General features: G+C 27.2%; 2 protein-coding genes and 2 non-coding genes across 6 annotated transcripts in view; all 4 read left to right on the top strand.

Moving 5' to 3' along the window:
* Positions 1-1,823, top strand: part of LOC132944086 (intermembrane lipid transfer protein Vps13) — a 31,867-nt gene extending 30,044 nt beyond the window's left edge. The window contains exons 58-59 of one of the 2 annotated variants that reach the window (XM_061013252.1): positions 1,379-1,493; positions 1,581-1,823. In XM_061013252.1, coding sequence (XP_060869235.1) covers positions 1,379-1,493; positions 1,581-1,589 — 124 coding nt within the window. In that variant the 3' untranslated portion in view covers positions 1,590-1,823. Of the gene's footprint in view, positions 1-1,378 lie in introns of both variants that reach the window. The other variant, XM_061013251.1, reaches the window with a different exon arrangement.
* A 111-nt stretch (positions 1,824-1,934) lies between these two features.
* Positions 1,935-3,527, top strand: LOC132944087 (intermembrane lipid transfer protein Vps13-like). Of its 2 annotated transcripts, none has more exons than XM_061013254.1 (4): positions 1,935-2,059; positions 2,138-2,278; positions 2,341-2,508; positions 2,581-3,527. In XM_061013254.1, exons 1-4 carry the CDS (start codon positions 2,036-2,038, stop codon positions 2,680-2,682), a joined length of 435 nt encoding a protein of 144 aa, XP_060869237.1. In that variant the 5' UTR covers positions 1,935-2,035; the 3' UTR covers positions 2,683-3,527. The 2 variants fall into 2 exon arrangements, with proteins under 2 accessions (XP_060869237.1, XP_060869238.1); XM_061013255.1 differs by having other exon boundaries at positions 1,940-2,081; positions 2,581-3,526.
* Positions 3,528-7,025: 3,498 nt separating this feature from the next.
* Positions 7,026-7,098, top strand: Trnar-ucu (transfer RNA arginine (anticodon UCU)). Its single transcript has one exon. It is a non-coding gene; the product is annotated as a tRNA-Arg (tRNA).
* Positions 7,099-10,571: 3,473 nt separating this feature from the next.
* On the top strand, positions 10,572-10,644 carry Trnar-ucu (transfer RNA arginine (anticodon UCU)). The gene has a single exon. It is a non-coding gene; the product is annotated as a tRNA-Arg (tRNA).
* Positions 10,645-18,898: the final 8,254 nt, after the last annotated feature.

The raw sequence follows: 18,898 nt of genomic DNA, 5'->3' as shown, positions 1-18,898 counted from the left end.
TATAACAATGAACATATTATGAGGTATATAATTGTACAGCCATAATTAATTATTAACTAAAATTAATATCCATAGTGTTTCCTATAGACATCAGTATATTTGTAGGTGATGATCTTAAGTATGTTTTAGAAACATTATTGATTAAACAACTTTCTTGATTTCTCGTGGATTTGGTATCAATTCTAAAATTTAATCGTTCCAGTAAATAAGAGCAGTCTATTGAGTTATTTAATAGTTTTAATAAAAATTAATAATGAAGGGTACTTCTCCTTGTGTTTAGCGATTGTATATTAAAATATATGACAGCATAGCAATATATAACGTATTAAAATAATTGACAGTTATGAATTATGATCATTAGCATTAAATTAAGTAAATTATAGTTAATTAAATTGTTATTAATCAGTAGGTAGGTATGTACAAATTGTAACTACCCGTAAACTGTTTTTGTAGATAGGTAGCTTTTTACGGTAGGTAGAATACTACATCAACAAAGTAGAGGTAATTAGCATACTAGTTTACTACACGAGTACCAAAAACTGAAATATTGTAAAAAAAAAAATCCACATACAAACACAGATAGTGTTCTCTCTATCAAGTTTCATTGTAGATCGATTCACTCCATTTTTTAAACTAACAAAGCTAAATGTGATCTGCTGAGTGTAAATTTGTTATGTTGTGCACTTGTATGACGGAGAAAAAAATGCCAGTTTAATGTTCTCTTAATATAAAAAGACAAATATACACTAAGTTGGTACTTTGGTATGTTATTAATATTTTTTTCTTTTAAAGTTTTTGAATACACACATTTGTGTTATTATCTTTTACATTAAAATTGAATGTGTATATAGTTGTTGTGTATTGTACAACTGTTGAATATGCAAATATTTAATATTGAACTAATTTAGAAATGGTGAAGAGGGATAATCAATAAATATTATGTAGAGATTTTAATAGATACTTTCCCCACTTATTTCAATTTTGCTTTCATAAATAACTATTGTTTTTAAACTAACAGTTAAAATAATTAAATTAATTTTCTATACATCATATTAATAAATAACTATATTGTAGTTTGAAAAATATTCTACATGAAAGTTATTTAATTTTAAAATATTCTTTTAATTAATTAATTATATTATTATTAAGAATGAGTTAGGTTCAGACCATAAAATTGTATTTTGAGGAAAAACCACATGTCAAATTTTTCTCATTAATGTTATTTATTGCAAAACTGCACAAGTATTTAAATAAATCAAAAGTTACCAAATTTAAAAAAAATACAAAATCAAAGTATCTAAATATCTAGTTTTATATTATAAAAAATTTAACAAATAATTGAATTGAAACTAAAATGTATTAAAATATCACTAATCAGGGTTACCGATACAACATCAGAAGTGCAACGTGTTCGTTTACCAAGGTTTTTCAGAGAAGATAAACAAGTGCGACCGTACAATAAACGAGAAGCTGAGGGATATAAACTTTTAAAGGTGAACCAATCTAATGTTTTTAATTATATTTGAACAGTTAATATAAATTAATTTTTTTACTAAATGTATGATTGTTTATTACCTTAGGGAGAGTAAGGAAATGGTGATAAGAAAATAGTTAGTATTGGATTTATCTTATATTCAATAATAGAGATAAGTATATGTGTATATTCTTCTTTACTTCTGAATTTCTAATCACTTTTTGCTTACTCTTCGTCTTTTGCTTACATTAATATATTGAAACGCAACAAATTGTATTAACAAATTACATTTAAATGAAACAACTTGTGATTATTTTATATATATTAAAAGAATACTTTTTGAACTGTATTATCATTTATGTTAACCTAACCTAACCAAGTGTTCAAATCATTTTAGAATAGAAAAATAATTTAAAAAAATTTGTTTTTTAATAAAATGTTATTGCAAAAAACATGTATGTTAGTTTTTGATCTTTTTCCATCTCCTAAGGTTATTTACATTACATTAGTACCAAGGTAATAAAAGAAATCTAGTATATAATTAATATTGACAGCGTTTTGATGCATAAGCAATCTAAGATTCCTGTAAGTTATTAAACATTTTGTGGTAAGCAAGTTAAACTGTTTATTTTGTACTAAACTTTATAAGATAAAATGTTACAGATTGCTGGAAAAGGGGTGTATAAACTATCAGACAACTATATTTATCACATTCAAACTATGCCTACTGATAAAGAAATTTTCATTGTCACGTCACAAAGAGTAATGTATATTACTCGGAGTTACTGGACTGACTCTTATAAAGTATTTTTCATACAATTTTAATATTATAAAAAAATTTACATTTAAAATGTTGTTTCAATTAGATACAGTGGGAGTATGTTTGGTCAGCTATGACTAGGCATCCAAAAATAAAACAAAATGGAATATCACTCTATGGAAAACATAATGACAATTTACGTCGTTGGTGGTGTTTCAAAGTTAAGCAGTCTAATGTTAGATTAATTTTGATATCAGACCCTGAATTATGCTCTGTATGTATTTATATTTAAACATAATGTTTACTTATTAGTATAACTAATTATTATTTATTTATTTATTTTTAGTGGATAGTTGATAAAATTAGTGAGCTTATGGAAAGTGATGATCCAGATATGAAGTCCACTCAATCTTCTAATGTATCACTTATCAACAGTTTAGATGATTAAACATTAAACAATAATTATCTCTCAGCTTATTTCTCACACTTTAAATGCATATATTTTTATTCTACTATATTTCTATTGTGTATAAACAAACTAAAATGAACCAATATTGTCAATTTATGAAAATCTGTGATGTATTGAGCTTATTTTTTTTATTATTGATCATAAAAAAGAGTAATAATGGTTAAATGGTTTGTATTAGTTTATAACATATATTTTTTAAATTTTATGTTTGTCCGTTTTTTATATTATATTGTTGTGTTATCTATAGGAGTAAGTTTGTTAAATATTTTTTTTACGCCACATCCATGAGATTGTTTAATTATTTTTTTCATTACATAAATGTTATACTTAATATTTTAATTGTTGATCTGTAAAGACCATATTTATATTTCATTACTTATATCTTTTACTTAATTTTATATTGTTTAATTTTTAATTTTTATAGTTTTTCCATATTTATTATTAATATTGTATAATAAATTAACTTATTTGTTGCTACAAAATTATACGAGTGTGAATGTCATAAAACTTTTAAAATATATAATATAGTTAAAGCTGGGCACTAACTAGTTAGACAGTCAAAGTTAAGTTAGTTTTAATTCATATTAACTTTGTTACTTGAATAGTGGAATTTGTGTAAAATAATCTAATCTAACTTGTTAAAAATAATAAGTAATTAGTTTTTTTTAATTTATTGAATTTTTGAATTTTATATTTTGTTTAACTTTCTATATTTTAATGACTGATATTCCAAGAAATTAAGATTATTACCTACCTATTTGAAACATTTAATCAAATTCTCAGTTGACAGTTGTACAATTTAATTGTTTATTCATCACCAATAATTCAAGTTAGTTAGATACTTAATAATACATTATATTTGAAATAAAGTTTTTAAATGTATATTTTAACTAAAAAAAAAAGTAACTACAACTGGTGTACTAACTTCTACTCTAACTTAAGTTACTATTTTCATACATTTCAGAAACTAACTTATAGTTATATTCTAACTTAGTTACTTTTTATATTAAAGTAACTTAACTTTAACTAGTTGAAAAAAGTGACAACTTGTCCAGGTTTGAATATAGTATGCCATAAATAATGTAACTTTAAAAGTTTTAAATAAAAACGATGCGAGATGACTGTTGTTAATCAAAAATGGTAACACCTAAGTAAAATATAGGATTGATAGAAATATTTTATTCAATGAGGGTCAGAATATGTTTGGAGATTCAATGTAGGTAGTGATTCTGCAATTGCCAATAGATCAATTAAACTTAATAAAGATTTACTGGTTTGCAAAACATGAAGAATGTCAATATCGGCATTTATTAAATATATTAATATATTATAAATAATTTAATAATCAATGATATCTGGTTAAAATACATTAATATGTTAACGCTATTAAGCAAAATCAGGTCAAGAAGAAATTAATTTAATCGAAACAAAAACTACCTAATCAAAATATTAGAATTATCAATTTAAAAATATCATCCTTGTATGTCAATATAACCAAGATGTTTGTTTTTTTTTAAGAAAACATTGCATTTAACATTTGAGTTTAAATAACTAATTTAATTATTTTATTTTAAACAATCTATGCGTACCATGGTCCATGGCCGTTTGTACTTGGCTGCCACAATAAAATGGATTACAATACATTAAGGTATCCCATCGAAATGATTTTGTTCGGGTAATGTATTATTGAGGAATGCCAGTAGGTATGTACCTATCTATTATGTAGTTCTGCGTAGTGTATATGAGGATGTCCCTCAACCGTCATGCAGATCGGACTTCATGACTGAACGAATAAGATAATTTAATCAATTATCTGTATGTGATTTGTCATATTATGTGTAATATTAATATTGTATTTTTTTTTTCTAAGATTGATGCAACATTGGTTCTTGTGAGTAGGTGTGTAAAAGAAAAATATAACAATTTATTTTAACTTCAAGATAATAATATTGTTGAGATTTGAAAGTTAGCAGATGTTATTGCTTGTCAATTATATTTAAATAAGTTATTTTTATTTTAAAAAGGGATTCAACAACCGAATAATTTTTTTATTTATAAACCTACATCACAGAATTAGATCAACAGAATTAGAATAATAGAATATTCGAAATTCTGAAATAAAAAATGTTAACAGTGATAAAAGTTAACAGTTAAACAGTTCTTCTAGCACGTGTTGAAAAGTTGAAAATTATCTCGCTAGATGCCACTTCTGTATTGTCAGATTCGTTGAGTGAATATTGCGAAAGCCACATAAATAGTCTCCAGGAAATAATATAATCTTTACAGTTTACAGTAAGTTGTAGAGATGGGCAAAATTTTTTCGATACATCGAAACTTAAAACATCGATGTTGTCGATACATCGGATTTTCTAGAAAAACATCGATGTTTTTCGATGTTTTTACATAAAACTTTTTCAAAACATGAAAAAATTTAAATAAACAAAAAAAGTCTCAGAATGTAAACTTTACAGTACAGTTTATATACTTATCTATGGACTATGACAATAGTACCTACCACCTAGTGATGCACATGGGTAATTTGAGAGCATATACAGTTAAACAAAGCTAACCACTAACCAATGTTTTATAATCAAAGATAATACTTATTATTTATTATTTTTACTCTCCCTCAAGTAACAAAAGTAACACCTGTCATCTTTATAAAGACATGAATTACAACTTACAAGCATATACCTATAAACATTCAACTCCTTTTGGTGCAACTCGTTACAGTAAGAGCCAGTTTTGTACCATATCCGATTAAAGTTAACCGGAGTTTAATCGGCCGAATTTGCCCGGTTAAATATCTGTTATCAGCTAATTAAGCGTAAGTTTAACCCTAGACGGTACAACTGGCCCTAAGTGCAACTCAGGCACTCAGCCACCCTGGTAGGCAATCCAGTGGCGTATACAAGGGGGGACGTGGAGAGTCAGATCTCACCCCATTGGCTTTACAGGAGTGAATAATCATCCATATTGTGTTTGGTGTGAATTTTGAATCAATTCAAATTATATTCATTGTTCCTTATTGTAAAATATTTTACTACCTAAGTAAAAAGTGTTGTGAGGGTGGGGGATTTTCCAATTTTCCCTCCCATTTAGCTATGTCGTTTTCTTTTTATGATCCACCCCCCTCCTTTCAGAAATCACGCCACTGACTGGCAATCCGATTACGTCGGATCGCGGACTAAGTGCAACTCATCCACTTTGGTATAGGCAATGTTCGAAAGTTCGAAGATGCAAGCTTGTACCTGATCTTAATAACGTATGGACCTGATAACCGAATAACCCGATCTACATTAATAACCCGAATAACCAATTGCAACCATGAACCAATAATAAATAAATATTAATTCATACTAATTATTTCTCCTAACCATTAATACACAAACATTTCCACCGTAAATCTCAATATCTCCGTTTGAGCGCCTCCCCAGATGGGCGGTAGGAGTATCAAAAATACTTTACGACCTATTCTCAGACCTACTAAATATGCACACAAAATTTCAAGCCGTTACGGAGGCGGGAGGAGTGTGGCCACTGTGATACGAGCATTTTATATATTAGATTCAACTTACCTAACCTAACCGTATTAATAATAATTATTAATTAATAACAATAGGTATAAACATAATATAAAATATCCTGACTGACAAACCGTATCTCCGCTCATCAGAATCGTTTTTCGAATACTTACAATGATATTATATATTGAAATTAATATTATATCATTGAATTCAAATTTAATATCATCTATTACCATCCATTGACCCACTTGTAACATACTGTACAGCAGAGCAACATCTACTTACCCAATTTTTTTTTTAATCTGCATATCTTAATGAATTATATACATTTTCTGAACTATTTAAGGAGTATTTTAATGCATATTTATTCAGTCTTTAATACATAAGTGTATGCTTAATTAGGCAGTTTTTAGGGCACGAACTTACAAATCCTGCAGCTTATGAGTTATGAGGATTGAGGAAAGTTGTATTACTATGTATATGTTTGATATAATTGCAGCTACAATTACATTTTCAAGTTTTCATAACGTACCTATGTATCAATTTTCAATGTTCATACATTTATGCTTACGAGTTACTATTACGAGTTACGACACTTAGTACATACTTAATTATAGCTTACATGCTTCAAAGTATGGCTTCATGTGAATATAATATGATTATTGTGCTATAATTTAGTTTATAAAAGTATAAATAATATATATAGGTAAGTATTTATTTATAAGTATATTAGTCATTACTCATTAGTTACAATTTTTGAATGAAAGACACAATTTTTCGAGAAATTACGTGTCAGTCCCTGTAGCGCAGAGGATAGCGCGTTGGACTTCTAATCCAAAGGTCGTGGGTTCGATCCCCACCAGGGATGCATTTCTGAAAATTTTTTACTATTTAACAATTTTATTCTTAACTGGTCCCACTGTCCCATGGACCATGTCATGCTTCGTATTTCATGCTTTGGTGTTCAAATAAATTAGGCTTCTTCAACGATATATTTTTGAATATCGTTTTGTTATGTGCGATAATGAATAGTTATATCGAAAAAAAAAATTAGGTATCGATATATCGATATTCTAAATTATCGTTAACTCGAAAAAATTGTTTTTAAATTTTAAAATATATTATACATTTATACAAGCAGACAAGCAGTTCTTTGGAGTTAAAATCAGATGGTTTCCGGTAATCCAAATACTCAAAAGCCGGGGACAATTAATTAAAAATTAATTTTGATTACAAAACTACAAAGTATTTAATTTTGTACGATATATTTCGATTATCGATACATTTCAAGTATCTTACGATAAATTACGATTATCGATATCTAAATTTCTGGAAAAAGTTTGCGATATCGATATCGCTGAAGAAGCCTATTTAAAATACTAAATAATTCTGGTAGCTGCACAGTTGCGACTTGCGACAATAAAGTATGAGGGCTCTCATTTTAACTGTTAGAGCTTCCCCGCCAGACCCCGCAAAGAACAAATTGAAGCAATCTTCTTCAATCCTGTTCTTCTCGTCATAAGATAGCTGTGTATTTTGTAGCTGCAGAGTATGTCCTATTCTTATAGCATATAGGCTCAACTAGACCTAGTTTTTTTGGGATACACAAATTATAAAGAATTCCCAGACCCCCAGACCCACACTGTATATTATACAAGGTGTAACAGGAAAATCTGAAAAAAAAATTACACTCCTTAAACATGACAAAAATTATAAAAAAAATATTTAAAAAATATTATTACGTTCTAAATAATTTATTCAAAAAAAATATTGGTTTCTTAATATATTCTAAAAAATTAACTACTTGACTTAGATAAATGTTTTTAGTTTTTACCATTAAAATTGTACTTATAATCAGATTTACAAATTGGATAAGAATTTATAAAAGTTGAAAATTTTATACATTTTGAACTACAAAATAATTATTAAATTTTAAATTTGATAATTCTGTCAAAAAATTGTGCTTTTGTATTTTTAATATTTTTCAACTGCTATTGTAACAATATATCAGGAGCCTTGTATTACATCTTTACGCTTTTTTACCCAACAAATAAAATTTTATTGATATTTATAGAAAAAAAAACTAAAAAAAGGTGGATAAGTGGATGTCGCTCTGCTGTACGGTAGGTTACAAGTGGGTCACTGTAATGGATGGTGTTAAATTTGAATTCAATGATATAATATCATTGTATAAGAAAAACGATTCTGAGCGAAAACGGTCAGTCAGCCTATGATTTTACCAAGTATATTTGATATGATATTATTGTGAATAAAGTAATTTATATATAACCTATTTACGTGGAGCCTTGTTTTAAATTTTCAATCCTTAGCCATAAAAGTTAAAAATTTATAAATTTTTAACTACAAAATAATTAATAAATTATAAATTTGATAAATGTTGTCAAAATTTGAACTTTAAATGCTTATAAAAAAAAATTGTGCCTATGTATTTTTAATATTTTTCAACTGCTATTAGAACGATATATCAGGAGCTTTATATTAAATTTTCACGCTTTTTTACCCAACAAATAAAAATTTATTGATATTTATAGAAAAAAAAACTAAAAAAATTGAAAACTGACAATGTCCGTAAACAGCTCAAAAAGAGTCAAAATATTTTCAACATTTTATGGTGTATAGAAAATGCTAATATAAACATTCAGTCAAAATGTCATGTCCCTACGGTCATTTGTTTTAGAGTTACACCAAAAACCAAAATCGATTTTCTCGAAAACAGATCTTGCGTAAAAATTCCCGTTTTTCCTTAATTTTTCTTTTGTTTTTCACGTCACTTGTGAAAACTACTGGGAAATTTTTACTTTTGACCCCCCAAAGTACCAACTAGATTCACTTTCCTATCAGAAAAGTTACTATTGAAGAAAATCCAAGCACTTTTACTGTCCTAAAAGGTGATGACAGACACAAAAAAAAAAAAAAACACACATCATTGTAGAATCAATACATTCATCGCTTCGCTCAGAATCTAAAAGACGAATCAAATTGGAAACTGAAAATGTTCTTAAACAGTTCAAAATAAATCAAAATATTTTGAAAATGTTATCGTGTATAGAAAATGAAAATATAAACGACCAGTGAAAATTTTATGTATTTACGTTCATTTATTTTAGAGTTACACCAAAAACCAAAATCGATTTTGCGTAAAAATTCCAGTTTTTTCTTAATTTTTATGTTATTTTTCACGGTTCTTTTTAAAACTATTATTAGGAATTTTAAATTTTGACCTATCTAACGCACCAACAATATTCACTTTCCCATCGAACAAGATACTGAAGTTGAAAATCGAAGCATTATTTCGACTACTTATCATGTAAACAGACTAAAAATAAAAAAACACACATCATTGTAAAACCAATACCTACATTCATCGTTCCACTCAGAATCTAAAATGTAAAATATAGATTAGAACAAAAGTTTTTTTATCTAGTCTTCCTAGCTGTTATATAATCTGTATATTAACAATAATTTCAAATTATATATTTATGTACTATAATAATTTAATATGAGTGAAATAGTAACGGATGAGGAATACAATAAAATTACCTATCACAACTATTTTAACAAGATTTTGGAGAGAAACTCCAGTACCAGTTAAGAGGATGTCAGCGCACTATTTGTTTTCTCTCTCTAGCCCACGCGCATCATGGACAAAATGCATTTGCCCAGAATCGTTTCTTCTATGTTTTTAAGTAATCTTAGAGTAAAATCACTCATTACATAAAAGATGGAGAATAATATTTTTGAGGGAATGACATATCGATTTCTCTAAATATTGTTTCAAAACAATTTAAACATAATTTAGATTTACAACATTGTTTTGTTTATTTTGAGAGTCAAATAACAATAAAATGTAAAATCGATACGTCCCTCTAAAATATTATTCTCTATCTTTTTTGTAATGGGTGATTTTACTCTGAAATTACTTAAAAATATAGAAAAAACGATTCTGCGCAAATGCGTTTTGTCTATGTTGCGTGTGAGTCAGAGAGAGAAAACAAATGGTGCGCTGACATCCTCTTAATTAAATTCATTTAAAATACTGCTAATTCAGACTTGTGACCATCTCGCCTCTCTTAATTGTTAAATTAGGAATTTCATTTGAACTATAGGTAGGAAGGTACCTAAAAATCATCCAAGTAAGTACCATGTAATCTATCAAGTTCCTAAAAAAAAAAAATTGTATATGATATCTGATTAACGTTTCCGTATCGTTCGAACTTACATTCAAAATATATTAATATTTTTGTTAATAATATACCAATATTATAATTTATAACTAATCTTGTACATCAATAACATGTTTTTTCATCAAAATATGTATCAGTCCCTGTAGCGCAGAGGATAGCGCGTTGGACTTCTAATCCAAAGGTCGTGGGTTCGATCCCCACCAGGGATGCAATGGTTGAATAATTTTTTGCACTTTTTTCCAAACTATTATTTATTTAATATGATCTGTATGTTTATTATTTTAATAAAATATCCAAAATATTAAGATGGAAAGCAGAAATGTATAATTCCAAGACCTCCAAAAATAATAATAAATATATCTATAAATACCTATTATTTGTTTTTTTGATACATACAAAATATACTTACGGAATGTCATATTGTAAACATTGAACGTTTCATGTTCCAACTATACTCATTATTTTTACTGTTTAAAATGTATTAAATATACCCAGGATGGGTAATATCTTGCATCTAGATACTTTTTTGTTTATTTTATCTTGTGTTAAGAAACTATACATATTATTTACAAAAAAAAAAAATGTATTCAAAGATGTTTTGAAATATTAGCATCATGTAATTTCTATAGATGGTCGACGGAATCATAAAACTAATCGTAAAACAAGTTTAAAAAAGTCTGCACATAAGCACATTGCAGTGAAGAAAAAAACCATAATATTATATTATTAAACGAGGATAATTCGGTGTAGGCTGTAGATAGATGTTTAACTAGTTTATATAGATAATTATAGCCTATAGGTTATAGGTACATATAACCTATAGCCTATAGGTATGTAGCTGTATAGGTTATTTTAATCAGGGGCGTATTTACATGTTTCTCGCGTGTAGGCCTGTGGAAAATTTCCGCCCTAAATAACAAAACTACTATAGTAGGTATACATAACATATTTTACAATAACAGAAAACGTATATAAGTATAAACTTAAACAATTTGCCGCCCCTCAAAATTTGCCGCACGTGCCTTGCATATAAATACTTCACCGATTGTAATTGTATTTATATTATCGGGATTTCTGACAATGATGTCACTCGTCACTATTGTCATTTGTCCATCTACAGTTTAAATTATAAGTATGTATAGGTATGCATAGGTTTAGCACCTACCACATAGGTATTATTATAATATAACTAATAAATAAATCAAGTTCAATAAATATCTTTAAAGTATTTTACGTTTTAGTAATTTTACTTACTGAAATTATAATTATTAAAAAAAAATATGGATCTTAGATAGTAGGTAGTTAGATTAAGAAGAATGCGCATCAGTTAAAATGTTTTCTCTGTCTTACAAACGTAGAGTAATTGATATCGTTAACACCTATATCTCCGTATATTTCACTCATAAGGACATTGCAGTGATTTCATTATTAAAATTTTCTGACAGATAATATAATATAGAGAATAATATTGACTGTATTTTACCGGGAGCTTTTTTTTTAAAAATATATTTCGATTTTTAAGAAAGTTATTGATGTATATAATATTTTTTTTCTATAATTCTCTAATTATTTGGGATTTTATTCATAATTTTCCTACAAAAATAAAAATATTAAAAACAGCTTCTGACAAAAAAATATATTTATTATAACTTAAGACTTATAATATTGCAGTAATTGGTTAAAATGCCTTAATTTCAATGATGCAATGCAATGATTAGAATAATGTGGGGGGAGGTTTTAACTATATTACACATTGGACAATATTTCAATTTTATAATAATATATTTTACCTTTATCGTACTATGGTAAAATATTTCCGCGGTTTATAGTTTTATACTCACCGATCGCCTTATCATGGTATCCAAATCCAATCCGTCGTAGGCGGATTTACGACCTACAACGTGCGAGGTACACTGACACCGATATGTCCGTGAACTGAGGTAGGTACACTAAAATTAAAATATACCGAGTTGCTGTACCGAGTTGCCTATAGTTTATAATTGTTAATTTTACCTCGGGCGAAGTTGTAGCTATATAGTACAGCTACACCTACAGGCGGCTACAGCTACAGTTTATATCTAATAATAAACAATTAAATTTATTGGATTTAAAGTAATATAATAAAAGTATACAGAAACTTTGAATTTTATAACTAATGCGATTCTTTATAATCATACAATTATAATTTTATGAAAATCATATACTATAAGGCACTATAACTCGGTAGGTACCTGTACTATAGTTCATTTAATATTTTTAATTTAAACTAAATTATTAGATAGGTAGGTGTTTGGTATAGGTACCTACACGCGAATATGATTAATTAGTTAATTAGTACATTAGGTACCTAACCGATCAAATAATTTGTTGTGACCAATATTGTTATTTGTTGTATAAATTATGTATGACAATAAGTTTTATTTGATAAATACTTAAACAATAATATTTTTACTAAGCAAACTGATCATACTTTATTACGCTGTCAATATCACATTAATCATTATCACATATTATTATATTAATTTATTATATTATTTTCATTGCACAATAGAGAACTTGAAACAGATGACATGCATATAGATTATGCATTCATAAACAACAATAGTAGACGGATATAACTATAAAAGGAAACACGTCAGTCGTTGGCCAACCAAGCCACCGAGACACCAAACCAACCTAATCGAACATAGGTTAAATACTTAACTGCTAAATACTGTTATTACCAAAGGTGGGCAAGTTAACGAAAATAATTAACTGTGGAAAGCTAAGTTAATTCAATTAAATTGTCTTCTGTTAAAAGTTAAAAGTTAACAAAAAACCATTTTGCTAGATAAGTTTAAGGTTAAGATAGAAAATAAAATTATCTTAACTCAGTTAAAAAAAAATTAATTCTTGTTCAAGTTACAATATTTTTAAGTCATAAGCTGCCATAATATTATGATTTACACAAACATTTACCAAGACGTTTAACACTGTGTAAAAATTTAGATTATTATAAAACATAATTAGAAAATAAATTACCAAAATCGAAAAAGAGCCAACGAATCAGTAATGTCTAGCTGGTTCCGCATGACACGAAAAGAAAATTAACTTGAACGACAATGATAATTAACTATACAAAGTTAAGTTACAACAATAAACATTTTAACTGAATAAGTTAATAAATTAAAAACAAAAATAATTTATTAGTTAATGCCCACCTTTGGTTATTACTTATTAGTTATTACATAGGTAGTGATATTATAATCAAAGACTTTGGTCCGTAGTGTTTATTTTAACAAGATTCTTTATCGACGAGTCTACCTGCATCGGGTTTTTGTTTTATGTCATTTATAACTCAAAACTGTATAGGTAGGTCATATTATATTTTAATTTTTAAATGTGTGGCCTTGACTGGCGTACCTATAGGCATAGACTATAGACGGTACCGTCGATAACTACGGTTTACATAATGTATTGTTAAAATGTAAATAATAATAAATTATATCTATATAATGTGGTGAATAAAACTAATTTAGTATGATGTTTGTATAACTAGATAACCTAATAATTGAACCTGACTAATTAAAAATAAAAACCATTTGTTAAGACATTTTCAGGCCGATATTTTTATACATGACAGATGGATTTTTATTTTAATTAATTGACCAAACTAGATCGAACAATACAATTTTGTGTATTTTATCAGTATTTAGTATTTTTTTATCATTGTTGGAAAATCGAAAGACATCGTTTTTTTGTTTTTATAAGTAACCAATATCCAATGATGATTTCAAAAATATGTTTTTAAATTAAATATAAGTATATCTGTATTTTAATACTATAATAGACACATCCAGTCCAGAACTCCAAAAGTCTAGTAAAATAATTAAAAATCGTAATTCGTATAGGTAGTCATTATAATATAGGAAATTCTACATTCTACAATCTACATTCTTGTATCAATAAAAGTACGTCAGTCGGGCCAGTGAGTCGATTCGATATAAATATTAACCTGTGCCTTGTGGTCCTAGTATTTACGAAACTGACTGCGATATTTCATATTTTTAAAATAAAACAAATAGACGTACATTCGCTTTTATATAAATAGATAATTAAAATTACAATTTACATTCTGTATGCAATAAAAAAAAGTACAACGAATAATTAATGTGTTTAGAAATAATACAGTATTGAAATAAATATAATTTTATTATTTATATAAACAATAATAAGTAATAACTATAAGGACCTATGGGTGTACTATATAAGAATATATTAAATTTATATTTTATACAATCACCGATATTCAATTTCATATAATAAAGATAAACGCATTGGTACTAGGTCCTGGGCTTAAAAAAATAATTTATTTGTGTTAATAATAATCAAGTGAATTTAAATCCAATATTATTAAAAGTAGTCCATATTGTAGTCCCAAATCGAAATTATATTTTACTATACATTTTTTTTTTATTTGATTATGATTTAATAAATAATAATACTACCTAATTAAACCATTTTAACTGTTGTCAGCTAAAGCCTAAGATCTAGACAATTCACTACCTACTCATAATTTATATTAAGTCCATAATAAATTATAATTATCGATTATATTATATTTGATATATCTAAATCAATAAATTGTTATTTTAATGAGAATTGGCTACACTTAAGCTTCCGTTTAGTTTAGATAAACATAGTTATATTCTAAATATAGCTGTCAAAAATCTAAATAGGTTGATCTTCGACCGAGATCTACCAAATAAACAGCGGATCAAGTAGATTCTGACAATGCGTTTCTAAAATCACTGCTATTAACTAAGTTAGAATCCCGGTTATCTACTAGTAGACCCAAAGCTCACAAAGTTCAAGTATGTATATAGTAACTATAGTAAGTAATATATATCCTGCATCAGTGCCGGAATTGGAGACGATCTTGAATATTGTTTAACGATTATTTTTCGACCGATCCTAGTTATTTTATTATAATTTAAAATATTATTATAATATTAAGCCCTAACCCGCAGCCCGCAGGTACTTGATACTTTTTGCTATGACATAGATATATTGTCATTTTCTGCACTGTATAAAAAACAATAGTATATGAATATGATATACAATAATATTAAATATTATAATATATGCGATATTTTTGAAAAAAATTATCATAAGGTATTAAGCTATTTATTTATACACCAATATATAATATATATACCATATTAATAATAGTAATATAAATATCCTTACAACTGTACAGTCAGATAGGTGCCAGACACTGTTTCCGTTCAAAATCATTTTTTATTTGCAAGGATTTATCATTGAATTCAAACACAACGACTTACTTAAATGGACGAGTTACACTCGAATCATACCATATGCATATACAGTGTCATTTCCGTTTTTTTTTTATATTTTGTTGTTACTTGCTCTGAGTTGCTCGTAACATTTAAAAATTTGAAATATATTGTATGATTATTGATAAATTTTATATATATTAATGATATGAACAATTTCAGGGTAAACTGCAAATTTATTTGGTGGGGCGCGGGATTTTTCGCATGAATAATCAACAAGGTGATTAAGGCGATTATAAACCTGTCGAAATAACACTGCATTATATTACCTACGTAATTAATTCACAGGCCTAACTTTTAATATCTTTGAATAGTATATTATATTATAAATTATAATATAATTATGTTATGTAAATTTCAACCAGATATTTTTTGTTTTCTACCGATTGTGAAATAGTGGATGGCCTATGAAAAATCGTACACGTCGCCAAAAGTTTTTATAAAATAATAATATTATATAGGCAACAAATAACTGTAAATAATAATATTATAACAGGTAACATAAATAGGTAACAAATAACTGTATATTATAATTGTTGCGCAGGTGATGAAATAGGTAATAAACCTAATACTAAAATAAAAATTATTTTAGATAATTATTTAATCGCAGATATAGTAGGTACCTATTTACGATGTAATGACCAATGAGTAAGTTTGATTCTTATTTTATACCTACTTGACGAAAAAAATTCCATTAAAATCTATTTATTTTTTTCTTAATTTATGTAATCAATTGTTTGATAAAAATTATATCGTTCAATACGAAATTTCGAGCACGCAGTTTCGATTTCGACGTGCAGAGTGATTTATTGACACATTATAATTGAAGGTATATTCGGCTATATTATACCGATAATTACCCGGTAATCAAATACGCAACCGAACGATAGCCATCCTCAGCAATAAATTGAATAAACCAAAACGATTTTACTACATTTTACAAATTTATTACTATTATTTTTATATTTAGGTACCTACCACCTATGTATTTTTGTGTCTAAAGACATTGTTTTTTGTAATATTTATAGGTAACTTTTACAACGTAGATACAATGCACATACGCATAAGTCACTAAAAACAATCATCAGAAAGTTTTTAGTGACAGCAATATATATGTAAGTACAATGTACCTACCTAAGTATAGGTAACACACAATACGCTACCTCAACGATTCAACCACTTAACTTACTTCCTGTAATATTCAAGCTTTAGACGCTATAAATATATTTTGAATAATGATTTTTACTTTTTAGGTTTTATAGCCTGATCAGATAGAAATAATAATGATATTATTAATTATTGTTACAAGTTTACAACAATAATAAAATAAAAGTACCTACTCTGCATACCTTCTATAGTTTATTTTATTAAACATATTCTTTGAGAAATCGTGTTTCTTATTAATTTTATAATATTTTTATCTATTATACACTACTAAGAATTATTATAACTTTTTAGGCACCTATGTATATAATAGTACCTAAACTATTACTTACGTGGCTACATGAGTCATAGCTTTTGGATTATCCTGTGATTTCCCAAATTAATAAATACGTTAGAGCTGTATAAAATAAATATAGTTATATAATTTCAACAATTCAATTAAGTGTCAAACAAATCTCAGAAATAAAAAGTCATTACCGTAGGATCAGAATAAGAACATTGAACAAAGATTTTAAAATTAAACAAGTAACTACCTATTAAAATAAATTTAATTTTTTAAACCACTCACTATTTATTTGCATTAGCAAATTTGATTGAAAATATGATAAGCGTACCTACGTTGGCCGGTTTGTCAGTTAGTCACACATGCCGTCTGTTATAGGTACTACAAGAACCTACACGAGAATAAATAATAATGAATAAATTACGATTTGTGGACGTGATGCGGACGTACGATAAGAAATATGGTTTCATATCAACTGTAGGTATATAATATGAAATATGAATATATGATTCACGGGTTGAGTTCACATTTTATAGCTATGGTTAATGGTTATGACTTATTGTATATTGAAAAAGATCGGTGGCTGGTGGGACCTAGTTTCCAGCGTAAAAGTTATTGCTGGTTCTAGCGTGGTGAGCTATTTTTTACAATTATTACTCGTGGCTGTATAGAAAATACGACTTCTTGTGGTTAGGCTAAATAACACGACCGACAAACCAAGTAATTTGTTTTTTTTTGTCACAGTTTGACTGAAAACATAAATAACACTGCAGAGAAGTCTACGTAGTTTGATAGTTTGATACACCATACACCCCACTGAAATTTATTTGATAATTTGATGAATATGTTTTTTTATTTTATAGAAGATTTTTTAGCCTTTACTTATATAGTTATATACACTTAATACTTATAAGTTATAATTAGTCTTGCATAGTATAGCCAACGTTTCTAGGGAAAGTTACAGAATATAGGTGTTTGATGCGACGATTTTGAGTACAATTTTGAAAAGTACTTATACTGGCTACTGTCAGGAGGCTAGTAGCTTTAAAATAATGTATATAGACGTTTGTGAAAATGTATACTGTTGATAACTACTTATTAGCAAAGTTCTTGATATTGGAATGTTTAATAGCCTTAATAGTTAATATGTAGGTATACTTGGAAATTGTATTCCAGTATTTACACTAAGTAGGTCCAGTACCCATGGTATAATATGTATGTGATAATTGGGCCGTATTGGCTGGCTCACAGGCTGCAAACATACAGTATTAAAGTAAGTATTGAAATATTGTTTTGAGTACCTATACATTAATATACCTAAATTATCAAAATAAGTTTTCTGAAAAAAATTTTCTCACATAGCGTGATAAATTATTTTAAAATACCAATTTAGTTTTATTATTGTCGAGTGTAAGTAGAAACTTATTACAATTCATGTCTAATATCGCTACAGATTACTTTATGATTGATTTTGTGTGTTTAAAATTATTTAGTTGATTTCAATAAATTGTATTAACTGAAAAAAATAGCGGCAAAATATTTTTCTATACAAAGGAGTAAATAATAAATACCTTTAAGCCTTAAGGGTCGTGGATGTTCACAGTAAATCTATAATATTCATTCAATTATATTTAGGTACCTACCTATATAATATAATATACTCTAGTAGCAGCAGTTGAC

This window comes from Metopolophium dirhodum, chromosome 5 (genome assembly GCF_019925205.1).
Source record: "Metopolophium dirhodum isolate CAU chromosome 5, ASM1992520v1, whole genome shotgun sequence".
NCBI classification, from domain to species: Eukaryota; Metazoa; Arthropoda; class Insecta; order Hemiptera; family Aphididae; genus Metopolophium; species Metopolophium dirhodum.
Note: the sequence above shows the minus strand (reverse complement) of the source record. Positions and strands in the feature narration are given on the sequence as shown.